At 40.9% G+C, this 26,956-nt stretch overlaps 3 protein-coding genes across 3 annotated transcripts; 2 read left to right on the top strand and 1 right to left on the bottom strand.

Annotated features, from left to right (window-relative positions):
- Nucleotides 1–217: 217 nt before the first annotated feature.
- Nucleotides 218–2,595, top strand: gch2 (GTP cyclohydrolase 2). Its single transcript, XM_054768729.1, has 6 exons — nucleotides 218–816; nucleotides 1,303–1,412; nucleotides 1,501–1,556; nucleotides 1,761–1,792; nucleotides 1,871–1,955; nucleotides 2,062–2,595. The coding sequence occupies exons 1-6, from the start codon at nucleotides 366–368 to the stop codon at nucleotides 2,186–2,188; spliced, it is 861 nt and encodes a 286-aa protein (XP_054624704.1). The 5' UTR covers nucleotides 218–365; the 3' UTR covers nucleotides 2,189–2,595.
- Nucleotides 2,596–4,022: 1,427 nt separating this feature from the next.
- cript (cysteine-rich PDZ-binding protein) lies at nucleotides 4,023–17,507 on the bottom strand. The gene is made up of 5 exons (XM_054768730.1): nucleotides 17,215–17,507; nucleotides 16,948–17,013; nucleotides 12,250–12,304; nucleotides 8,725–8,828; nucleotides 4,023–4,959 (listed from the first exon to the last, which is right to left on the bottom strand). Exons 1-5 carry the CDS (start codon nucleotides 17,228–17,230, stop codon nucleotides 4,895–4,897), a joined length of 306 nt encoding a protein of 101 aa, XP_054624705.1. The 5' UTR covers nucleotides 17,231–17,507; the 3' UTR covers nucleotides 4,023–4,894.
- A 3,279-nt stretch (nucleotides 17,508–20,786) lies between these two features.
- On the top strand, nucleotides 20,787–24,128 carry pigf (phosphatidylinositol glycan anchor biosynthesis, class F). The gene is made up of 5 exons (XM_054766787.1): nucleotides 20,787–22,582; nucleotides 22,659–22,750; nucleotides 22,870–22,986; nucleotides 23,052–23,160; nucleotides 23,232–24,128. The coding sequence occupies exons 1-5, from the start codon at nucleotides 22,355–22,357 to the stop codon at nucleotides 23,343–23,345; spliced, it is 660 nt and encodes a 219-aa protein (XP_054622762.1). The 5' UTR covers nucleotides 20,787–22,354; the 3' UTR covers nucleotides 23,346–24,128.
- The last annotated feature ends 2,828 nt before the right edge of the window (nucleotides 24,129–26,956 follow it).

The following is a 26,956-nucleotide window of genomic DNA, read 5'->3' as shown; positions in this document are numbered from 1 at the left end:
TTACCGCTTGTTGTTGTTCCCTGTCACTCTCTGCATTGCAAAATCGTACACAATAAATTATGTGTTTGTTTCATTTACAGTTCAGGTTGGATTGTATTTTGTGCGCAGCATGGTTTTGCGGTGCGATGCACGCGCGCAGTTTAGAGGGAACATTGCCCCCAATGACTGCCTTCGGCCCCCAAATGACTAAATACGCCCTTGTGTGTGTGTGTGTGTGTGTGTGTGTGTGCTCCTGTGAAGGAATAGAGCAATATAATCAACACTAATCAATGCATGGAGAGCAATCAGGATACACTCAGTATCAAGTGATACGGGTTGGGGGTTTGTGGTGATAGGAATGCGGACATATTTGGGTGGCGTGACGGATGTGGCTCGTGTGGGTGTGTCCCTGCGTTGCTACACCTTGGCAAATCAGCTTGCCTTTAAAAAGTGGCCGCCGGAGACAGGCAGAAGAGGCGCACCCAGCAGCTCAAGGCCGTGTCGTCTGTTCTTCTCCTCGTCCTCCAGCAGCTCTCCATCCCATCATGAACGGCCACTGCAATGGGAAGGTCAACGACGTCGTGGAAGAGTTCCATTGCAACAACGGCTTCTCCGAGCTCATTATCGACGCCAAGAAGTCCGCTGTGCACCGCCAGCACGAGACCTCCCGCAAGGACGCCGAGGACAAGAGCCGGCTGCCCGCCCTGGAAGCCGCCTACACCAGCATCCTGCGGGAGCTGGGTGAGGACGCGGACCGCCAGGGCCTGCTGCGTACGCCCCTGAGGGCCGCCAAGGCCATGCAGTTCTTCACCAAGGGCTACCATGAGACCGTGGACGGTAAGTCGTCACCTCCAGTGACACTTAGCAGCAGTCTTGTACTTTGCCACGGTTTGACATTAAACAAAGTTCAAATGTACAGTATTACTACAAACAAATTTTAAGATTTTATGTCATCAACTTTGTAAAATGTTTTATTATTCGGTTATTCGCATCCATCAAAATTGAAATAACTTGAACCACAAACTGAAGCAGGATTTTAAAAAATCTTTATATTTCCATTGTAATTCATTTTATTGTGAATTGTAGGCCTGTTTTAAAGTGTTAGAACAGCTTTACATTGGCTTCATTGAAGGGTTATTCTACAAGAAACCCATTTTATTATTGTAGTAACATCTAACAGGTTATTTATTTTATCCTCACCTGTAGGGCAGATTAATCACACAGTGCGGATGTCGCTCTGCATTCATTTTCCCAGAACATGTTTGACAAGCACAAGTGCTAATTTAAAAAAATGCCACGTGTGATATGCTTGATTCTCTCCAGACATCCTGAACGACGCCATATTCGACGAGGACCACAACGAGATGGTGATCGTGAAGGGCATTGACATGTTCTCCCTGTGCGAGCACCATTTGGTGCCCTTCTTTGGCAAAGTGAGCGCCTTCTTTAAATTGGCAGACAAGTTAACAAGTTACGGGTTTTTGTTTTTGCTAAAGCAACGTCGTCATCTCTTCTTTCCAGGTCCACATCGGATACATTCCCAATAAAAAAGTGGTGGGACTGAGCAAGCTGGCGAGGTAATTAAACACACACACAGTGGTTGTATAGGTGTACTGTAAGTTTTGGCCCGCTGCGTTCCTCCGTTATTTCGCCACATTGAGTCCATATTGAGCTGGCTGCATGGAGCACTCTATCCGCTCCCATGAGAAAATCCCATGGGAAACCACTGCTTATCAGATTCTGAGTAGGAAAAATGTTTAAAAATCTTCTTTCATGTGCAGGATTGTGGAGATCTTCAGTCGGAGGCTTCAAGGTGAGTTTCCCCCTGTCATTTTCCCAGGGGGGTCCATCCTGTTCAGGTGTGTTCAGTATTCCTTTGTCCTCCCCGCAGTTCAAGAGCGTCTCACCAAGCAGATCGCCATTGGAATATCAGAGGCCCTGCAGCCAAAAGGCGTTGCTGTGGTTATCGAGGCAGCGTAAGTACACACACACACACACACACACACACACACACACACACAAACATACACCACAGCTTTAACGGCTGAATGACCCATTCTAATATACAGTATGCGTCTGCAGGCATATGTGCATGGTGATGCGCGGTGTGCAGAAGATGAACAGCTGCACGGTGACCAGCTCCATGCTGGGCATCTACCTGGAAGACCCCAAAACCCGAGAGGAGTTCCTAACCCTTTCTAAGCACTGAGTCGGGATGGTCTTTATACATAAAAAAAGAAGCAAATACACCAAAGCTTGAAAGATGTCAGGCCTGCAGCTGAGAAATTCACTGTGAACACTATAGAATTTCTTTTGACTTTTACCACCCTGATGGGAACACCACTGATGCTTTTGCAAAGGTACTATTTAAACCTTTCATCACGTCATTAATAGTATTATTATTAGTAGTAGTACTTCTCTATTTAGACTTGTATGACATGTAATGATCCACATCTTTGTAATATAGGACGTAATATAGGACATTTGTAATATACACGTTATTTCTGTCTGTCCAAGAGTAGAATGAGGAAATAAGATGGCTGTATTGACAGGTTTTGCTTTTAAAAGTCTGTAGCATGTATTTTGAACTGTGTTTACCGAAATAAAAAGCATACAAATGAAAGTGGTGACGTTTCCTTTGTGGATGTCAAAATAATCAAATTTCGTGCCTCTCCCACTTAACAAAGAACCACCTCACCTCAAATAGAATAACAAAACAGGTAATGCACTGTAACTATCTCTTATGTGGCGTGGCAGTGTCGTGCACACTATGGGATCCCACATACAAAATACAAATACAAAATATGCCAAAAACGGTGCCCCATCAAAGCATCCATGCGTTGGTGACTCAGTCTCTGTGAAGAACACATAGTGGTTTGTAGGGATGGAGTACACCACTATCTGTATCTGTTCACCCATCTGCTGGAACAGGCGGGACATAAACAGAAAATGGGCATGTCTTAAATCGGTACATTATTTTAAGCCTGAAATCGACATGGATTGATCAGAAGTTGCTATACACTAAGCCCCCAACTCACGAACATCCGACTAGCGAACATTCGCGGATACGAACACAAGCCGACTGGTGTATATTTTCATGTATTTTGCCTGATAACTCCATATTTATACTGCTACATACTTGACCAGTAGAGGGCACTGTGACACTGCTAATGGGACCAACAGAGAGAGGAAGGCTAAGTTGTAGTTATATAATACAACCCAGACAGAGCGTGTGATTAAAGTTTATGAAGAGTTAATAGGCCTGCTTAATTCTACACCACCCACAGAACACTACCTCTTTTAGAAAAGTCTAACGACGACGACCATTTGTCCTTTTTTCAATAACTCCTCCTCCTCCTCCACCACGACGTATGCTCGACCACTCATAACATTCATCATTACGTATTATATCACTTTTATTGTTTTTTTCATTAATTATCCTCGTTTAATATTACTACTGCATCCAAACTCATATTTACATACATACTCATATACTGTATATGTATACACGTACATGTAGTACCTATATCATTGGAAATATTACCTTTTGTTGGACTTACGAACAAATCGACTTGCGAATGGTCGTCTGGAACCAATTGTGTTCGTTAGTTGGGGACTTAGTGTATTTATTGTTTATTATTCAGCTATATGTGTACTGTGTATGTGTGTAAGTGATCTGTAAGACTTTAGTTTTTAGTATCAACTCTTCTACAACTTTCAGTGTTTTCTTAGTTACTTTATGCTTTTTTATTTTTCCAGTTTTATTTAAATTTTGTTTCTACAATGTGCCGTTCACAGGCCCATAAAAATGTGGTCCACGAATGGCCCGCGGGCCGCACTTTGGTTATCCCTGGTTTACATATTTCACAGTGAGTGGGGAGTGTTAACAAATTAGAGTGTCCATGCTGTTTTTTCGTAGCACTATACTAAATGACCCCCGCTATAAGCAAAGGCTGGATACAGGCACACACACCAGGTTGAGGAGGTAGCTCCAGCGGCAAGCCTCTCGTGAAGATTACACACTAAATGCATGACAAAAACACTTCATCGCATCTTTTAATGCATACCGCACGGGAATTCAGAGCAGAGTTACGATGCATATAAACAAAAAAAAAGAAGTATTTTTAGCGCATGAGTGGCACAGCACTCAGTCATCTTTCCTGTATCGCTCCAGTATCCAGCTGAGACCATAGCTAGTTAGCTACACGAGCATCTTGTGCGGCTGGGACGTCATCATGCGTCAATGCGAGAGTTACCGATGTGAACAAAGAAAAGCTGTAGGAGACTTGTACATTTATATATAGATGAGTGAAAATTTGACTCCAGTTTAATTCACTTTGTATGGACTTTTTTCAGGAGCAAAATGCGAATGAAAGGGTTGAAAAACACACACGAGTGCTCCCTTATGCTAGTGACATGCTCCACTGTGTAGCCCTGACACACAGACACAATACAGACAGGCGCTGGACCACTACTAGAGGAAATACGGTACTCATAATATTCAACTGCAGTCTACTTTGGTGCTTTATGATGTAACACAGTTGCCATACTGCATGTATTGCTCAAAGGGGCGTCAGACTTTGCAGATTTTCACTCGGGCATTCAACAGGGTTTCTGTCATGAATGAAATAAGGCTTCCATTTTTAGACTGACTATTTCAGTTTACTCAAAAAATAGAACCACTTGATATACACATTAAATCAGAAAGAATAAAAATAACAGGACAGGCTCAACTAAAGAAACATGAGGTGTAGTTAGTTTCATCCTAATAGATCCATTCAATAATGTAATGAGACCACGAGACTACAATCCTGCTTTCTCTCGCTCTCAGTCACAAAAAGCAAAGTATCAAAGGGTTGTATCACATGACATTGGGAAAACAGGTGACAAACATACGCCTGTCACAGCGTGTTCGTCACACTGATGTCTGCTTGTAGTTTGTGGTATCCAGAACTTTCTTGCCACACATTGCGCAGATTCCTGGGGGAGAGGATTACAAAAAAAAGTATTAACATCTCAGTAGTGAATAAATACCATTGCACTTTTGTTTTTTGTAAATAAATGTATTACTATCAGTTGGTATCTTTGGAGACAGTTTGGACAATGTGGGTTTTGTTGAGCATACACTCAAGCTAGCATTTATGTTGGCCACAAACAATCACTTGTGCCATTGGTGTTACTAGTGAGCGTGACCACGGAATGAGTTGACAATTCCCCCTCTTCCTTTGCAAGAAGGAAAAAAAATATATGCAAGAAAGTAAGACAAGGTTAGTACTCGAAATGAATATCAAACATGACTTTGTTATGTTGAGTTTCTTAGAGACGAAAAAGACAGCAAAGACCGTCATTTATAATAACATTATCATCTGTACAAATGTGCAGCTTTTTCATAAACTCTTCTGGGCAACTTGTTGAAGTCTTTCAGTTTTAGTCTTTGAAATCCACAATATTACAGCACACTTCTCCAATAGTCAGCATTAGGGATGTTCAGATCAGGGTTTTATGCTGGTGATTCTGATACCAATCATACATGAGTGAAATTGGCCGATACAGATATCAATCACATGGATTAACTGTACATTTCTGAATTTATTTATGCTGCGTGCTACTGGCCAGGGCTCCCATTTGACAATTCCATGGGCCCTGGCAAATAGATATTTATTTAAAAAATTTTGGCGTAGTATTTTACACAAACCTGAATTTAATTTGATGCATGTTTTGGAATAATCCGAATACATGGGAAATAAATAGTTCAATCATTGCTTTTTTACTTCAACATAACAAAATGATCAGAATAAAATAAAACAAACACATATCTTTATTAATAATAAAATCTGTCCTGTTTAAGTTAAAACACAATAAACTCATTGTCCAGGTTGCAGGGGTGTCCAACTTCCATCACTATTAGAGCTGTCAACTATTTGTGTTTAATTTATGACTGGCAACATTTAAATTGTTCACTACTTTATTTACCAAGCACATCTCCATTCAAACAGTCTAGTCGTCGTCTTATTGCTATTTTGTGCTCATCTGTCATTATATAAAAAGGCATAAAGTCTGAATTCAACAGTTATAATAAAAAAATTACTAAGCATTGAAGCAAATATTCTTTGATTCTTTTGATAAGCTAGTCAATATCAGCTGGACAAGACATAATTTGTATAATGACAAGAGAGCAAAACTGTTCAGTGACACTTGAAAAAAGTAGGTACACCATGAATGTGATATCAACTTCCCCGTGGGGCAAAAATAAGCTCCCAACTAATCGCATTGCTTGTTTTTTTAAAAAACAAAATGTCACTGTGGTACAAAGTCCACCAGAGTCCGAAGACCAGAAGCTATGGTGGGGGTGAGGGTGGCTGAACCTGGGGAGCACACAGGACTCACCTCTCATGGTGACATCAGCTGATGTGCGCAGGGTTCTAAACAAAACAAACCCACGAAAAGCAGCAGGGCCAGACAACATCTCAGGACGTGCACTTCGGGTTTGCTCATCAGAGCTAGCTGATGTGCTTGCTGACATATTTAACCTGTCGCTTGCACAAGCATCTGTACCGACCTGCTTTAAGTCCACCACCATAGTGCCCGTACCCAAGAAGAGCAACGTGACCTGCTTGAATGACTATCGCCCTATAGCACTCACTCCTATTGTTATGAAGTGCTTTGAAAGATTAGTCATGACCCACATCAAAAAGAGCATCCCGGCGGCAACCATGGACCCTCTACAGTTTGCATATCGCCAGAACCGGTCCACGGATGATGCAGTCAACACTGCCATCCACACATACCTTTCTCACCTACAGGGCCAGGACACATACGTCAGAATGCTATTTATAGACTATAGCTCTGCTTTTAATACAGTCTGCCCCCACAAACTCACAGATAAGCTCCTCACACTTGGCCTGTCTCCCTCCCTCTGTAACTGGGTGTTTAACTTTCTCACAGGCAGGCCCCAGTCAGTCAGAGTCCACAACCGCACATCCAGCTCAAGAATTGTGAGCACTGGGACCCCACAGGGGTGTGTGCTGAGTCCACTCCTCTACACGCTCTTCACCTACGATTGCGTGGCCTCCCAGAACAACACCAGCATCATTAAATTTGCAGATGACACTACAGTCATCGGACTGATCACTGGTGGTGTTGAAACATCATACAGAAGAGAGGTGGCGGACCTCATAGCTTGGTGTCGTGATAACAATCTCCTTCTCAATACAGATAAGACTAAAGAGATGATCATCGACCCAAGAACAAGGGAAAAGGAGCCGCATAGACCCCTGTTTATTGATGAGACTGAGGTGGAGAGGGTGAAAACCTTCAAGTTCCTTGGCACACACATCAGCGAGGACCTCACCTGGTCTCACAACACCCAACAAATTCTGAAGAAGTCCCAAAGGAGACTGTACTTCCTGAGAAGACTGAGGAAATTTGGCATGTCCACCACAATCCTGAGTTGCTTCTACAGATGCACTATCGAAAGTGTCCTTACCGCCTCCATCACTGTTTGGTACGGTAACTGTACAACACGTGATAGGAAGGCACTCCAGCGGGTGATCAAGACCTCACAGAACATTGTTGGGGCAGCCCTCCCCTCACTGCAAGACATTTATAAATCTAGAGTCCTACGCAGAACACACAACCTCATCAAGGACAGCACACATCCACAACACTCATTATTCACACTCCTACCGTCAGGCAGACGCTACAGGAGTTTGAAGTCCAGGACCACAAGGCTGGCAAACAGCTTTTACCCACAGGCCATCAGGCTCCTCAACGAAGCACTCGCACACGCCGCACGCAACACACGCACACACTCATAGCACTTTATTTATTTATTTATTTGTATTATTTACTTGTATTAATGTCTCGTCTGTTGTTGTTGCTTAATTTATTGGTATTTATGTTTGTGTGTTTATGTTTCTTATGTTCTTATTCTTTCATTTGTTTTCTTTCTTTTCTTGGGAGAATGAACAGAATAAGATTTTCATTGCATGGTATAACTGCTGTTGTACTATGCACATGACAATAAAACTCTCTTGAATCTTGAATCTTGAATCTTGAATCTATGAGGATAACTCAAGCTCGCTGGCTGCCCCCAGTGACAGCTCGGCGTGTAAACAAAGATGCAAGCAATGTTGGGAAGACAATAGGTTTGATAAGGGAGTGATCAAACACGCTGGCAGACTGGCGTAGCCGACATGGCAAGCTGTCAAACCGAAGCCATTGAGGTTTTACAGACTAGTTTTGAGTCTAACGGCAATACGGGCCAAAGTGTGTCCCTTGTCGGCTCAATACGAGTCTTGGCAACCCTACGTGACACAGTAGACATGGAGGGTTTAGCGCCGCACGCCGGTCGTTTTTGTCATCGGCTTTGAAAGGCATTTATCTGCATATGCTGACCACGTGATTTTTAAGGAAATCGGCCGATATGAATCAGTGGCTGATCAATCGGAGCGTCCCCAGTCAGCATTATTATACACATAACGACAAAAGGCAGCATTTATGCTTTATAAAAAATAGAAAGAGGGAAAAATGATACAGTGGTTTTAAATGTAATGTTCTAGTTAAATGCAAGTTTCTAGTTAATCAAATTTCCACAAGTGGGCAAACATGCACGTAATGCATTATAACTAAAGCTACGCTTCCAGAGGCGAAAAAAAGAACCCACAAGAAATGAAAAGCTTGTGCCATGCGGCCTCTATTAAAAAATACTTGCAACTCGGGCAACACTGAGCTCACGGGACCAACCTTTCTTGTAGGCGCAGCCTTGGCAATAATGAGATCCAGACTGATGAACAGAGCTCTTACAGATCCTGCATGTAGCAAAGCCCGTCTTGCTGTAAGGGTCAAACCTGAAAGTGAGACGGATTACAACTCTTAACTCATCCAGGATGGAACAGGGTGGAATGTGTTTGATGGAGCAGAAATTGACATTTGTAACCATAGCGATGTTTCAGATAAAAGAAACGTTTCAGTGTGCCTGATTCCCATGTAGATGAAAAGAGACAATTATTAAAGAGACAGATTCGTGGAAGTGCGGCCCATGAAGCCTGGGCAAGCTGAACTCTCAGTGAGTCTGTCACACAATGAAATGGACTGGGGAATTCACTAGACATAAATACAAACTACATTCACTGTGCCACCACAAAAATGACAGCACAACAGATAACAGGTAAACACACATAGGGAAACTGCTACTACGGTGGGGAATAATAATGAACTAATTCAATCCAAGCCATTTTTCAAAAAACAACCCCTTCAGTACCAGCCATTTTAGACTATTTTGACAGATCTTTCAAGGCACACAATAGTTTTCTCTGGCTATATAAACATGGAACCTACCAAAAGAAAGATTAGACTCTCGTCTCTCATCAGAAAATAAAAGTTTGTTTCTACCTTTTTCCGTTCTTTAGTAAATCAGCAGTAGCAGTAAGTTTCATGAAAATTTCAGTTCCCAACAAGAAAAGGGGAACAAACAGCTTTTAGTGAAAATAACTTTCACTTTGACATATTTTTTTGCTTTTGTGACAGCTCAAAAATCTAAACAACTGTTGTGGTAACAAAACAAAAAAGGGTTGTTTTTACTCAAAATAACAACTTATTTCCAAATATAACACCATGAACTATTTACAATTTTCACATAAACTGTGTGTGCATGCGTTAAAATTTCCCTACAATGCGTAACCTTCTGCACTCCTCTATGCTTCCACTTCCACCTTGCTAGTGGGTTTTTACACCAAAAGATCCCTGCCGAGCTGTTATCAAATACACTTGTGCCATCTTGTGGCTGTTTTTATTGCTTAACTGCAGTGACAGTGACTTCGATTAGTGTGCAGTTGCGTCATCACCTCTTTTTGCCTCTCGCGCAAAAAAAAAAACATAAAAAAGACGTATTAACACGACTTTTGGTTCGGGCGTACGGGTTTATAAAAACGTATAAATAGATCTTTGGCATTGAATGAGTTAACAATGAGTTAACAACTGTGTTAACTTTGAACTTTAGCAACTTTTTACAAAAGTACCGCAGTGCATGCTCACATAGGGCCCCATGATTTCTGTGTTAACGGAATCGCGGAATTGGCCAATAAAAACAGAATTTACTGTTAAATGTGCAATCTTGCAGAAATTGAAATGGGTAGAAGGAACGTTCATGTGGGGAAGTATTTTCGTGGTGAACCACTCAATCGTGGTGAAATCTCATCCAACACAAACCCACCCACTCCCAAACTAAACATGTCGAAATGGCGACCTGAAACACAGACGAAAGTTGGTGGAAAAACTCCTCTTACAGTGCGTGAATGGAAGCTAGCTGGGTTAGCTTAGTTTAGCAGAGTATGCTAGTCCGGCTGTATGTGCGTGTGTGTGTGTGAGTGAGTGAGAGAGACTCGAGCTGGATGAGTTTATTTTCACCATGTTTTACCGCTTTAACGTAAGCGAGAGTTTCATAATGCCCGCTGGCATTGTGCGAGTTCTGAGTGAAATAAGAACGAAAGGCACATTTATTCTTGAACCCAGATTGTCTTAACCGTCAACATTCTCAACACAAACAACACACTTCCGGCATGTGTACCCAAAAAGTACACATGCCGAGAGCGCAGACCTCCGCCAAGTGCCACAGTTTCCCCCATATTGTGATTCACACCAAAATATAAATCTTACATTTTTTGGATCAGTCTTTGATATTGTGTAGAACCTGTACCTTATCCTGTATTTTTGTTTTCCCAAGTGCTCTGACAATTTTTGTGTAGTTATATGCACAAATGCCGAAAAAATGGTCCTATCATGTTAAAGAATTCCTGGATCCAGATGGTGATTCGGATCACCCCCAAATTTTAATCACTTCTTCCATATCCCATTTCAGACAATTCCTGAAAAAAATAATTTGAATCCATTAACAACTTTTCAAGTTATTTTGAACACAAACAGACAAACAGATAAACGCTGGCAAAAACATAACCTCCGCGCTTGCGCTTTGGGCTTTGCGGATGTAATAAAGAACCTAATTTAAGCAAACTGAAGCACCTGTGACCATCTCTTGACAAACTCAGAATACCACAATAGGGGCTGGTATGAGATTCTGAAGGTTGGGCAAACCTTGGGCAAAAATATCATAGTTTGACGGTTTCACAATATTGTAATTACAGCTCTAAAATGTGTTATTTTGAAATATCTTTATTTAATAGAGAAAAAAGTAAAATCAAAACAGTCATTTTTAAATCATATAACACAATAAAAGTGGAACATATGTATTTAAAATAAATAACAAAAAAAACTCAATTCTTTCTTTCTAAATAAATAAAATACAGTTCTCAATGCAGTTGACTGTGGCTAATCCTGCAACTCACGTCACAACGCAATAAACATTTTCTTAGTTAAAAAAAAAAAACGAAGCAAAATGCAAGTAAATGCAATGAAGTGGCTCAAGAAGGTTACAACAAAGAATTTTTTAACACTTGTAATGTTAAGTTATTATTTCATAGTGGCAGGTCACTTTTCCCCAAACTTCCGTTTCCTGGTCATGTGATTATTGTTGGCAACTGAGACGTTACGCGGTTGTTGCTTGTTGTACAGTGGAGAGTAAAAGGTTTGTACCACTTATCCTCCATTCTTGTCTCCTTCCCAATCACACCTCCACATTTGGTGACCCTCCATGTGAGTAATATGTCGGCCGACAACAGCGTGGCTGTCCCGATGCTGCTCAATGTTAATGAGGCAGGAAAACATCGAAGCCCAGTTCTGACTGCTAGGAATAACACAGGACGTGTCAAACTATTTCCACGTAGTGGCCATGCTGGACGTCCACTTTCTCTCATATCGCAGAAAGTGGTTTTGAAACCATGACTTTTTCCATACCATGGTATACATTGAACCCGGTAAATGGGCCACATTATTCTATTTTTATTAGGGCTGTCAAAAATAATGCATTAACGGTAGTAACCAATTTATTTAATTAATTACTGCCATTTATCTTTCTGTTAATTAAATACAGTAAAAAATGGCATATTTCAGACATAGTTACTATCATGATTAATTTGAAAACTTTGATTAATCTGATTCAAATATTTAACCATTTGACAACCCTAATTTTTATACTTCAGTTTTAGTGCTTACGGGCTACCAAGTTAGTCATCTGGTTGAAACGGCTGGATCGGAGTGAGTACGTGATGTGGCCCAGCCTCACACCGACTCTCCCTTCAGCGGCCTCCAGTTAAATGGAGTTTGAGACCCGTGGAATATGCCCTTCTTAGGATAAGACATTAATGTGAGACCCACCTGGCTTTCTTGGAAGTAAGCAACTTGTTTTCATTCCGCTTGCGACCGCCACTCTCTGGAACAAAGAACGAAAGACTGAAGTCAGTGACTGACAGTAACACTGCATTACAGCCGTCCCTTGCTACATTGCGGTTCAAATATCGTGCCCTCACTGTATTGCCACCGTCTCCTGCAACAGCCTTCTCACCAGGCTCTCTAAACAGGCAGTAAAACAACTGCAGTAAATCCAGAATGCTGCTGCTCGAGTGCTGACTAGAACCAGGAAATATGACCACATTAGTCCAGTACTCGGGTCTCGACACTGGCTTCCTGTTGCTCAGAGAATAGACTTTAAAACAGCTCTGCTTGTGTATAAGTCTTTTCATGGTCTCGCGCCAAAGTACATCTCTGACATGTTAGAGCCACATAAACCATCTGGAGCTCTGAGAAGCTCAAGTAGGTGGTCCCCTATGGGTGCCCAGAGTCAGGACTAAACACGGTGAGGCTGCGTTTCAGCTTTATGCTGCCAAAATCTGGAACAATCTTCGAGAAGATGTGCGACTATCTTCAATGTTGGCAATGTTCAAATCCAAGCTGAAAACACTTCTATTCCACTGTGCATATCACAACTGAAAGTATTTTATCTGCACTCTTCATCTTTTTTTGTATTATAGAATAATTTCTGGAACTTTATGTCATGATTTTAGAATGATTTCATGTTTTTAAGGAATGATTGTATGAAGTGATTTTACCCTTCTTTTCTGTAAAGCACTTTGAATTACCTTGTGTATGAATTGTGCCTTGCCTATTGCAGTTTTCAAAAACAAATTAATTAATAAATGATGGCTGTTCCATGGTTGACTACAGCCCATTATCCGTCAAAAAATATTGAAATACAAGTTATATGTAGTATTCTGGCCACTAGGTGTCAGTAACGACACATAACATTAATGAGACATGAAATTACATCACATCATAGTCACACTGCATGTAGTCAGTCATGGCATGCCCGACATGGTAGAGTGGAAAAAAAGTTCTATAATTCTGTGTGGAAGTGGTAAGTTTTTGGCTTCTTATTTTGTCTTTCTTGCCCACTCCATACGAAACCCTTTCGTAAGTTTAGAATAAATAAATTGGAAGATAACTAGTTAGCCTGCTAGCATTCTATGCATCCGTGGCCATCCCGTGTCCCTGCAGTGATTGCATAGCCTGCGCATTAGCAATGTGGTGTATACAAAGAATTGTAGGAGTGTAAATGTGACTATAGGGTTGTTATTTAATGTCTACACGGCTCTAATAATAGTAAACAACATTTTGAAAGTCAAACATGATTTCCATGCTCTAACTACAAAAACATTCCTTTTATTAACACTGAATCCTACTTCTCGGAAATTCAATTACCACAGTCAGGTCTGGAACCAATTAACTGCGATAAACGAGGGAAGATATCTCTGTGATCCAGATAACAGAAGTTTCTGTCTGGAAAATAATGTGACGTGTATGTCCGAAAAGGCACATGATGGAAGTGGAAAATGACACACTGCCATTCTTGATAGGCATTCTTGATATCAACAGAAGAAAATGACACACTGCCATTCTTGATAGGCATTCTTGATATCAACAGAACACTTGCATTGTTGTGCCGTAACTCTAAATAACAGCATAGGAACGGCACATGTGATTTTACAACACTTTGATGATGTTATAAGTTCCTCTTAGTCACACATTAGTTATTTAATTAGGTAAAGTTGTGCAAAATTGGAAATTCATTATATATAAATACTGTAGATTTAACTAAAATACATTGCATAAAGACATCAAGGTTGCCAGAGATTTGCTGCAAAAAGTGCCGTTTCTGATGACTTCAGTGACCTGTAATAGGCCGCACGACCGCTTTGTTGAAAAGATCCAGGTATGTTTACCTAACAGTCTTTCGCCCCTTTGCTGATTTCATATTATTTTGCATGTTTGTCATACTTAAATGTTTCAGGCCATCAAACAAATTTACCGTAAATCACGGTGTATAAACCGCACTTCCATTTGGGGGGGGGGAAATTCGGCCCCCTATTCCTACCGTTCAAGGGACGCTACAGCAAAGTTTGCGCGGTGTGACCGGGCTTGTAGTACGAGTGATCTTCCGCTGAAGCGTTGTCTGATATTATTTTTCAGTCCGAGTCTGGTCACAGACCTGTCATCGTGTATAAACCGCACCCCGATTTTTTGCTTCCTACCGGTGGAAAAAAGGTGCGGTTTATACACCGTGATTTACAGTAAATAGTCAAAATTAAACTTGTTATTATTAAGGAAGAAAAAAAATCCAAACCTACATGGCCCTGTGTGAAAAACTTATTGCCCCCCCCACAAGACACCACAACAACATCCAAAGAGCTGCAGTTCTCACTTGCCTCAGTTAAGGTCAGTGTTCATGACTGCACCATAAGAAAGACACTGGGCAAAAACTGCATGGCAGAGTTCCAAGACGAAAACCACTCCTGAACAAAAAGAGCATTAAGGCTCGTCTCAATTTTGCCAGAAAACATCTTGATGATCCCCAAGACCTTTGGGAAAATACTCTGTGGTCTGATGAGACAAAAGTTTAACTTTTTGGAAAGTGTGTGTACATTTCAGTAAAATAATATCATAACAGTAAAATACTGCATGGTGGTGCTGGTGTGATGGTCTGGGGCTGTTTTGCTGTTTCAGGACCTGGAAGATTTGCTGTGATAAATGGAACTGTGAATTCTGCTGGGTACAAAAACTCCTGAAGAAGAATGTCTGGCCATCTTTTTGTGACCTCAAGCTGAAACCAACTTGGGTTCTGCAGCAGGACAATGATCCAAAACACACCAGCAAGTCCACCTCTGAATGGCTGAAGAAAAACAAAATGAAGACTTTGGAGTGGCCTAGTCAAAGTCCTGACCTGAATCCTACTGAGATGCTGTGGAATGACCTTAAAAAGGCGGTTCATGCTGAAAAACCCGCCAATGCGACTTAATTACAACAATTCTGCAAAGATGAGTGGGCCAAAATTCCTCCACAGAGCTGTAAGAGACTCATGGCAAGTTATCGCAAACACTTGATTGCAGTTGTTGCTGCTAAGGGTGGCCCAACCAGTTATTAGGCTTAGGGGGCAATCCTTTTTCACTCAGGGCCATGTAGGTTTGGATTTTGTTTTCTCCCTTAATAATAAAAAAGTTTAGTTTAAAAACTGCATTTTGTGTTCAGTTGTATTGTCATTGACTAATATTTAAATTTGTTTGAAATGAAACATGTATTTGTGACAAACATGCAAAAAAAAAAAAAAAAATCAGGAATGGGGGCAAACACTTTTTCACACCACGGCAATGCATTTTATGTTTTGATGATTTTCACTCAGCTTTCTCTTAGTAAAATCATATTCAGTGTTTTGGTTGGTTAATACGGCTGGCTTTCACACTTGCAAACAGACCAGGACCCATTTCTCAGGCAGTCTTGGGCCGGTCCTTTTGGTCCTTGACTGCGTTCAGCACTAGCAGAGCAAATGAACCAAAAATGTCAAGTGTAAATGCACCTTTGAATATACGAGAGCGCTTCAAGAGTAATGAGAAAAATGTCTTTTAGTAGCAATGTTACAAAATTTTTGAATATGTAAAATCAAGTCTGTGATTAATCATTTCTGATGAAACATGACTTGAACTTTAATTTGATACCTCATTCACTTCTCTCCCCCAAATCTTAAAGAAGTTAGAGCAAAATTTATACAGGAAATAGTGCCTTTGGTCCCCATTGATTTAACATTGAGTCAAGACAAAAGCTGTTATTGACCCACGGACCTTGGCAAGTAACCGTACCACAAAATATATCATAACTTAGGCTGTGAAAATCTGTTTTAAAAGTCAAAAGAGTAGCCATTCACATTTTTTGATTATCAAAAAAGCCCACAAAATCAAGTGTCATATTTTTCATGTATATGCCTCACACTGCAGTGCAGCAGCATGTTGTGTATTCCTTTTCACCCCACACTAACCACAAGAAATACCTCGCTATCATCAATGACAGGAATGTATAAAATGCACCATCCACTCCATATTTGAGAAAAACTATGTTTTTTAGCATGATTTTGTTATAATGATATAAAAAATATTCATATTTTATATGCTTTTATATTTACAATCAAGACATCCCTATTGAAAATACGACATGTACTATTTCCAGGTTAAAAAAAAACACATTTTCATGAAATTTCATCTGCAGATAGATATTCAAGTGAATTAATAGCCTATCCTTTTACCTTGTCCTGAAGTTCCGATTCATTAGTTTGAAAGGCTTAAAGTTAGACTTAACATTCAAAGCATTTGTTTGGGTGGATGTGACCCAACACTCAATATAAATGCGATACAAAATTGAAGAGGAAGACGTAATGTAACTAACAACAATATATACGAATGAAATTACACCCGATATCCTATGAAAAAATTGCATTTTTAAGGTCCGTGGGCCGATCACAACTTTTGTCTTGGCTCATTGTTAAAGCATTGGGAAACAAAGGCACGTTTACGGTATAAACTTTGCTCGAAATTCTTTAATATTTGGGGTAGAGAGGTGAATGAGGTATCAAATTCAAGTCATGCTTTATCAGATAGAATTAATAACAGACTTGATTTTACAAATTTCAAAATTTTGCAATACTGCTATGTTTTGTAACATTGCTACTTTTAGTGAATTTTAGCCACTGATTACCAATCGTGTTCCGTGCTCCATCTTTCCAAGTGTCAGGAGTGATGACTCTACCAAGCTTCTTCTCACCTATAATACAGCACAAGAGAAACAGTTGCTCTACGATAAACACACAATGTAATTTTTTTAGCCTATTAGGTGAAATCAGTTCATCACGGATAGGGTGAAGCTAGCAGACAGCATAGCATTAGCATACGAAGATGATACGTCGTTCGCTAACACGAACAAGGTTTGACTACAGATAGCAGTTTATCTGTGTCGTAAACTTACACTTCTCGCAGACCATCTTTCCTTCTTATTTTCGGTGGTATTTGCCTAAAATTGTGCGAATTATATCACCAACTGGCGAAGGGCTTCTCTTTTCGCTAGCTTGAGTGCTTTGGTTTGTAAACTTCCGGTTCCCTGATGACGTCTACTCATCGGATTGTGTCATTAGTTGTGTCCCAATTCGGGTCTGCATCCTTCAAAGGACCCAGCCTATGCGGTCGACGAAAGCTGGGGTTTTATGAGAGTCCTCCAGGCTCGGCGAGAGCTATGTGAGATGTGACGGTCTTGCCTTCGGAACACTTCCGATATGCCGTAAAGTCCGGAAAGTAGAGAAAACAAGATCGACAGACATAACACGATATTAAATAACGGGGCCAAAGTTGTTGTTTTACATTTATTTTGGGATTATGCGTTGCTGGAAAGAAAATAGCAGCAGTTCAGAGAGAAACCTTGCATTTTTAACCATAATATTGTTAGTTTATTGCTTCGAGCTAGTCATCCCATTTGTACAGCACTTTGGTCAACGTGTTTTTTAAAAAATTGCCTTGATATATAGATTTTTAGCGTTGCTTGTTTGGTTATCTACAAGTTTTTTGTTTTTTTATCGTTATTAATCATTTATATCTTAACTGGAGGGTTCACGATTCTCTTCATTAGCCAAGTCAAACCATTTTCTATAGTCTTATTTTAATAGTTATGCATTCGTTTATAGAGGATCTCGTTTGTACATAGACGTTTGCCATGTGTATAGCCACGTGTATATAAAAACAAAAGTATTAGTAGAATATTGACAGTCAGTCATCTTTGCAAACTTACTTGATGGATGATGTGCTGGACATAAACCTTCACAAACACGCTGGTTACAATCCAGATGATGTCCCAGAAAAACACAAGTCATTATGGTCCTTGTTGTTGGTAAAGCAACACCACACACCCCTACTCAACTAATGCATATATATTTTTAAATATATTGTAATCTGTTAATTTTTTTTCTACATATGCCCAGACTGAATTTCTAATAATAAATAATCCTTTGTCCCTACAATATAGCACTTATTATTATTATGTTATAAACGGTAGTGATTTAATTGTGCAGGTATGTGTAAATATTAAGTGGAATAGATTAATAGGAGTAGCATAATATACTCTTGAATCTTTGCAATTAAGGCAGCTGAAATTCATGACACCAACAGTACTTTCAGCACATTATTAATAAGCATGGGTAAAAAAAACAATGATCCTCCAACTCTGTAGTGTATATATACATTTACAGTTTACATTTATTATTACATTACATCATTATATATTACATTTATCCATTTCTTTGTGCATGGTCTGTTGTTCTTCAATTTGTCTTGTGAATCCGTTTACTCCCAGAATGTTCTGAACAGAAAACACAAGATCACATTAACAACAGTGATGTAAACATTCACAAAAGTTCACGTTTGTCAATAAAATAAAATGTATCAATACTACGCAACTCCATCCTGTCAATTTACGTACATACGTACGCCCCTCAGGGTACGGTGCTCTCCCCTTTCCTCTTCACCCTCTACACCTCGGACTTCACACACAACTCCACACAGTGTCACATCCAGAAGTTCTCAGATGACACAGCCATCGTTGGTTGTGTTTCAGAGGGGAATGATCTGGAATACAGGACGGTCATCAGGGACTTTGTCAGCTGGAGTGCTTAACCAGCTGCAACTCAACACCAGCAAGACAAAGGAGATGATCATTAACTTCCAGAGGAAAACATCTCACTTCACACCGGTGAACATCCAGGGAGCAGACATAGAGTTGGTAGACAGCTACAAATTCCTGGGTGTTCACCTTACCAACAAACTGGGCTGGTCCGTCAACACCCACGCCCTCTACAAGAAGGGCCAGAGTCGCCTCCACCTGCTGAGGAGACTGAGGTCCTTTGGTGTGTGCAGGACTCTTTTACGGACCTTTTATGACTCTGTGGTGGCCTCAGCCATCTTCTATGCTGTGGGCTGCTGGAGAGGGGGCAGCACGGACAGGGACAGGAGCAGGATCAATAGACTGATCAGGAGAGCGAGCTCTGTCCTGGACGGTCCTCTGGACTCCGTGGAGGAAGTGGGGGAGAGAAGGATGTTGGCTAAGCTGACATCCATCATGGACAACACCTCTCACCCGCTACATGACACTGTGGGTTCCCTTAGCAGCTCCTTCAGCAGCAGACTGTTACACCCACGGTGTAAGAAGGAGAGGTTCCGCAGGTCCTTCATACCAACCGCTGTCAGGCTCTACAACACCTGCACCACCTGAACCATGTTGTAGTCACTATGCATTCTTTACACTGTATTCTTTACTTGCGTATCTTGCTTGTTGCTGTAACAAGTGAATTTCCCCGCTGTCGGATAAATAAAGTACAAATACAAATACAAATAATAATTTATAGTAGGCAACATAAGTAGTTTAGCTACAAATGATAAACTATTACAGTTACAGATATGAGTTAGACATAAGTCAAATTCACAAAGTTTAGCAATTGAAGAAAACGTGTTATGGCTTTACTTCCAAAAAAAAAGCTCCATGCATGAAGCTGTCTGCCCACTTACACAGCCCCGGTATGAGGCTCTCTCTCTGGATAAAGAGCAGTAAACACCACGGTGGTCGGTCATAATTGCTGTAGTCGAGGTCTCGTATTTTACCACGATTTTAATTTTCAGATGTCACACTATGCTTTACATATACAGCGTTACATCTTCTGATGCGTAAATAAAGCAAGAAACACTTTATCGGGCAAACCTTTACATTCGTGGTGAACTTATTTTATTAATTCGGATTGGACACAAATTTCGACTTAAGATGCCTGCAGCTATTAACTGCACAAATCGCCAGTTCAAAGGCTGTGGACGAACATTTCACCTGTAAGTATGATTGAAATGTAGATTTATGATTGATAATTTAAGGGTTTTGCACTGTCGAGCTCTCAGATATTTTCGATCGTGTAAAATTGCTCTGATTAAATGTATGTACAGAATTGATATGTTTATATAGCTCTATAATAGCTAAGAGGAAATTTACGTACTTTTTTGTTATATCATGATATATGTATTTTTTAAGGGACGAAGGTCGCGTTACTTGAAGGATGGGAGAATCTTATGGAATCACAGGAGTGCCAAAATTAAAAGGGAATCCGTGTGGAAATACAAAGAGAATCAATAATACAAAAATAAACAAATGTGGAAATACAAAGAGAATCAATAATAAAAAATATATACAAATGTAGTCTTTTTTTTTTTACCATTTTCTCTTAATTTTTTCTGTATTGTCTTTGTTTTTTCAAATTTGCTGTTGTTTTCCTGTTTTGCTGGCAGAATGACCCGCTCACAGCGTTCGCCCACAGCGTCTCATTCTGACAATACAAAAAAATTAAGATAAAATGGTAAAAAAAAATGACTACATTTGTATATATAGTTTTTTTTATTATTGAATCTCTTTGCATTTCCACATTTGTATATAGTTGTATTATTGATTCTCTTTGTATTTCCACACGTATTCCCTTTTAATTTTGGCACTTCTGTGATTCCATAGAATGTCAGTGTTTCCATGATGCCTACCAGGCATTGTATACAGTGCAGTTAGCAAGCCAGTTTGCATACAATTGAGCCGGCATGACCCTTCATTTGGATAAACAACTTTTTTTTTTTTGCTGCTGAATGACTGACGTAAAAGGATTCATTCATATGATATGTTCTGGAAAATAATATTACTGAACATGCATACCGGTATGTTTGAGATTGCAAACAACGTATTGTCTTACCCGAAGCATATAGTTTTGTTTCAGTGTTGTTGTTTTTTTTTCTGTGTGTGTGTGTGGGTGTATGTGTTTATGGTTATTACACATAATGGTTATCACATATTATTCCTGTGGTTTTTGTTCAAATATATTTCTATAGCAGAAAAGAGGTTATTTCTATTTCATAACACAAAAAAATAGATAAAAATCAGCAAAATGTTAAATGATTTTAAAACTTGTCCAAAGTCACTCTCTTTGATGATTCATATTTTGTACTGACGAGAGCATAGTGAATTGCATGAAAGTAAGAAAAAAAAGCAAAGGATCATGACCATGGATTTTAGTGGAAAAAAGGGATGGGATATGCAGTTCAAATGAAAATCTCTTTCTACAGGAGTAAAACTATGCATTGCTATAGGGGAGTGCTGAGCCAGGGTGCACAGTAGAATTTTGTCCCAAAGGCAATGAGAATTGGAAGGGGGAAAAGTACATTTAATATAGCCAAAAGATAGAGAATAACGTATCAAATCGTTTTTAAGGGACGAAGGTTGCGTTACTTGAAGGAATGGGAGAATCTCCCCGCTTTTTAATTTAATATAGATGTTCTGCGAGCCTCTTCATCTGCTTTGTACACTATGTACGCTGTGCGAATGTAGTCGCGATGTGAGTAGTAAGATGGCGTCCCTTTGGCTTCAGCGGCTTGCACGCCAGCGTGCGACGTATGAGCTATCCAGATATTTTATACAGATCAGTGTTTTTTCCTCCGCGCAGCGCCGCCATGTTGAATTTTGTTCAGAGCTGTGCGCGCAAAGGATCTTGGCATATGGAAAGCCAGTAAGGATGGTCGAGATGAACACAATTGTCGGCCGCATTTGAGCTTTTTCGAATTGGGACAGCCTTCGCGCACCGCTATGGCGTCATGCGCGCTGCAAATGCGTACTTGAAGGATGCAGACCCCGAAATGGGACACAGCTAATGTGACGAGATTTTATTGGCTGACAAGTAGGTCGCTCAACCCTAGGCAATAAAAGCACACGCTTTCGGTTTCAGTTCGACTTTTAAAATCATCGTTGACACGTGTTATTAATCCAATTATTTTGTTATGTTCTTGTAATAAATAATTTAGTTTTGTTTAGTTATATATTGATTTCTGTATTTGCTTTGCAGTGTTCTTTCACCGTTAAATTTGTGTGTGTGTAATTGTGAAATTCAAACGGAAGTATGCCCAACTCCATTTTTACGGAAGTCCGGTCGACCCCTTGATGGACGTTGTAACTCTGTGCATTCGTTGCTTGTTTTGTCATTTTAAAGGCTTCATGTAACATTTTTGTACTTTGTGTTGTTGCCTTACAATCGACACGCACGCAAACCGCCATGTGGGACCATGAGATCCGGGCCATGGCGAGCGCCCACGCCATCATCGCCGCCTCGGTGTTTGTGGCGACCGTGGTGCCCGTTGCTCTCATTCCGGGTTTCTCGGTGTATGGAACCCACCTTTTGTGGCTCTACTCAGTGTCCGGAGCTGTCACCTCGGTCAGTGTCGTCATCTTCTGGCTTATCGGCATCTCCCCGCCGACCAAGAAGCACACACTGGGATACAAGGTCAGGATCCAGGGAGAGGTGGAGCTTAAATGTTGTTGTTATTGTTGTTTTAAGCGTCCCTTTTTCGTTTGTGCAGCTGTCCAGGTTGTTCCGTTCCTGCTTGTACCTCTTCCTGTCCTGCTTGTTCTTCCACACTGTGGTGGTACTCTACGGTGCTCCACTGATGGAGTGAGTGGCTCAATGTTGTGCAGGAATGGACGCACATCCAGCACGGATAACGTCACTCTAACAGTTTATTTCTTTACATTTGTTTGCTGGATTGACGAAAAGTTTGTCTTATTTCTCAGATCCGCCTTGGAGACCTTCTCTCTGGCTGTGCTACTGTCCTCCCTCACTACCCTGAGGTGTCTCTGTGTCCTTGGCCCAAACATTCAGGCTTGGATTCGAGTTTTCAGTCGCCACGGGTGAGCCTCAAAAGTATCCCTTCCATTGAATTTGTAGGTTCAAACCTGTCCTGTGTTGCATCCAGAGCCATGTCTGTGTGGGACACCTGTCTCCAGATCACGGTGGCCTTTACGGTGGTGGGAGCCTGGGTGGGAGCCTTCCCTATTCCTCTAGACTGGGACAGGCCTTGGCAGGTCAGTCCGTTGCAGACGCAAGACAATGCTACCTATTATGTTAGCTGACTATTTTTAATTGTTTTGTACAGGTTTGGCCTGTTTCCTGCAGCCTGGGCGCCATGTTGGGCTACCTGTCGGGTCTAGCGGTGGCGCCTGCGTGGATCCACTACCATCGCAAGCAGCTCACCTACAAGTGTAAATAGATAGGCAAAGTTGTTTTCTTGTACCGATCCATTCCTGTTATTTATTTGGAACATTTAATGCCGATTGAACATAAGGGCGACACTGTCATGCAGGGGTGTCCAAATGTTTTCCACAGAGGGCCGCATATAGAAAAATAGGATGCGGATCCAATGTAGGCCAATATATGCTAAGCCATCTCATGTTAGCTTTGCATAGTAGGCGACAAAGCATTTGAGTGTACTATCTAATACTATACTGTATCTCAATAATGAATTCATGATTTTTTGAAATATGTAGAGGGCAAATATAAAAACAAGCTGAAGGCTGAAAAGGGCCCCCAGTCTGCACTTTGGACACCCCTGCTGTCAACAATATGAGCAATATTAATATTTTGTACAGTACATATGAGGACTGGCCGCACGGTGGCTGAGTGGGTTAGCATGTTGGCCACACAGTCAGGAGATAGAGTTTGAACCTCTGTGTGGAGTTTGCGTGTCTCCCCGTGTTTGCGTGGGTTTTCTCCGGGTACTGCGGTTTTCCCCCCACATTCCAAAAACATGCATGTTAGGTTAATTGGAGACTCTAAATTGTCCATAGGTATGAATGTGAGTGGGAATGCTTGTTTGTCTATATGTGCCCTGCCATTGGCTGGCCACCAGTCCAGGGTTTACCCCGCCTCTCGCCTGAAGTCGCCAGCATACCCCCACTACCCCAGTGAGGATAAGCGGCATAGAAAATGGATGGATGGACGAACGAACATATGATGACTGATAATTTTTTACTGGAATAAAACATGACTTTGAGTTGTATCTGCTTAATCCCGTAAGGGGGCGTTGTTGCATCACCTGTACACTCACACTAGAAAACAAAAACTGAAAAAAATGTAATTTACAAAGCAACACCCAATCAGTGTTCTGATTTGGTGCTTATTTACTCCGGTACTGAACCGGCGACACATAATCAATGTGAGATACACTGTATATGTGACTTGCCTGCACCTGCAGCATGACTCCTGATGAATAGGGTTCCTCTTTAAACTAACAATCTTTCCCCCAACCACATCCACATCCCCAGGCCACCATATATATTTGCTTTCATTTTTAACATGATTAATGCCCATCTCCTTTTCACGCCGCCTGAAACCTCGTTTGTGGGTGAATTTTGTGCTTAGATGGGTGCGCAAAAGGAGCAAGTCCCTTTTGACCTCTGTTTGAACTCCTCCATGAGGTTGTTGCCGGATGAAAGATTGATCCAAAATGGACCCGCAGGCAGGGAAGGATTCAAAATGTCCCCAGCAAATCAGCGCACCCCAGCCTCGTGTGTCAGACAAAATCCAATCTGACCTCATGCTGCTACCGCCATTAGCCTCGCTCTCCATCCGCTTGCTATTTTCCACCTCTGAGTCATCATTATCACAAAGGCCAGAGCCCATCATCTCACCTTTTAGCCTCCTGCATTGGGTGTATTTTTAGGAGAGCTATCTGAGATGATTCATAGCACCAGAAGGGGGGTAGGTGTTGCAGGTGATGGATTTGTGGACAGGTGGCTCCAACGCCTCAAACCACTCGCACTAGAGTGCTCGCACGCAAGTTTCCCTCATTCAATCTGGAGAGAACTATTTATTATTTGTTCCCGGGCTGCTCTGGCTGAGGCGAGCAGAGGTGATTCGTCTCTGCTTGCCTCGCTTCCTGCCTGCAAAAGGGGCGGCCGTGGGTTTGATTTATGCAGGAAATATGAAGACGGTGATCTCTTTGTTGAGATCAGGGGTGTCCTAAGTCATTCGCACTGTACACAGAACACATGAAGGACCTAAAATACACTAATAAAATACTACATACAATAATTAAAGTGCCAATGCACTAGCAACATTTCTATCTCAATGATAGTGGCAAGAGTCCTGACTGTGTGTGCGGCTGCGTGCAGAGAGGACCGTTGAGTTTGCTGATGATGTCTTGGCGCGGTTTGCCCGACAGTAGCCTATTATATTTTTCTAATAAAAAGATTGTTGATCGACCACGTCCTCGCCATCCTTACAACATCCGGGCAGACGTTACAATACCATCTTTATCCTGAACGACGGTCGTGAGTGTCAAGCAATTGAGGCACGTGCGGCCAATATTGATCACATCGTGTATTCTGTGTACAGTAATCCCTCGTTTATAGCTGTTGGTTGGTTCCAGATCGGACTGTGATAATTGAAGTTCCGCAAAGCAGGATTGCTTATTTATACATGGAATATTTTCGTAGTTACAGCATAGAAAACCAGGCTATGGCCTTCTAAATACGTTTTACATTATTAGAACATTATTAGAGCCCTGTAGACATGAAATAACATCCCTATAATCACCTTTACACTCCTATTACCCAATATAGTAGACATAATCAGAGAAAATAAGCCTAAAACCTGTTTGCAAGCGTCTAAATGTTTTTTAACATTAGAGTCCTCTAGACATAAAATGACACCCTAGTCACCTTTACACCCAGTATAGTAGGCAAAATAAGAGAAAATAAGCAATTTAAGACATAAATAAATAAACTTGTGTGTGTTGCTGTAAATGTATTCCTTAGGAGAGCAACAAGAAGTAAGTATGTTGGGGTTTCAGGGTTGAATTTCATCTCGGCATGTACAGTATTGTCCGGGATTATTGTGCCTGTTGTGAGATCATTCAAACCTGCAATAAAAGCCCATTCGGGCAATCGAGTCTGCTTGTGCGTCTCACCGAACCTTACAGAAACATTAGTGACACCTAGTGACCAGTGTAGAACGCTACATATTATCACAACATCGTTGAATGTGTCTTCTGAATGCTTTATATTTGAGTTTTACTTCATTTAGCCATTTTTAAGCTTGAAAATGCTTCATTTAGGCATAAAAAATATGTAAAATTTGTCTTAAATAAGCATATTTTTGACTAATCATAGTTCAGACTCAACCACAAAACAGCGTGATTTACGACTTAATATATTTTTGAAAAACCATGATGGAGTGGAGCTGCAAAAAGACAAGGGATTACTGTACTAGTTCTCAAGCGAGTCTCGTGTTTACGGAACAAAATTAAGTTTTTGATTAATTTATAGGAGTGAGTACAAAACCATGAAACGACATAACACGGAACGCCGTTTAACGAACGGCCACCTGCATTCAACAGTACATGTTGGAATTAATGTTTCCCCTCCAGGAACTGCAGCACTTGTGCAGTCTTAGATCACGCCGCTACCACCACCATGCTTGCTACCCACTTGACAATGATGTTATTTTCAGGGTACACTAGGTCCCCAACTTACGAACACAATTGGTTCCAGATGACGGTTCTTAAGTCGAATTGTTCTTAAGTCGGGGAAAAGGTAATATTACAAATTATACAGGTACTACATGTTTGTGTATACATATACAGTATATGTGTATGTATGTAAATACTGTATGAGTTTGGATGCAGTAGTAATATTAAACCAGGATAATTAATGACAAAAACAATAATAAAAATGATATAATAATTCGGAAGAAGAGTGGTCGAGCATACGTCGTTGTGGTGGAGGAGGAGCAGGAGTTATTGAAAAAAAGGACAAATGGTCGTCGTCGTTAGACTCTTCTAAAAGAGGTAGTGTTCTGTGGGTGGTGTAGAATTAAGCA

This window comes from Dunckerocampus dactyliophorus, chromosome 2 (genome assembly GCF_027744805.1).
Source record: "Dunckerocampus dactyliophorus isolate RoL2022-P2 chromosome 2, RoL_Ddac_1.1, whole genome shotgun sequence".
NCBI classification, from domain to species: domain Eukaryota; kingdom Metazoa; phylum Chordata; class Actinopteri; order Syngnathiformes; family Syngnathidae; genus Dunckerocampus; species Dunckerocampus dactyliophorus.
The sequence above is the reverse complement of the archived record's forward strand: the minus strand, read 5'-3'. Positions and strand labels throughout refer to the sequence as shown.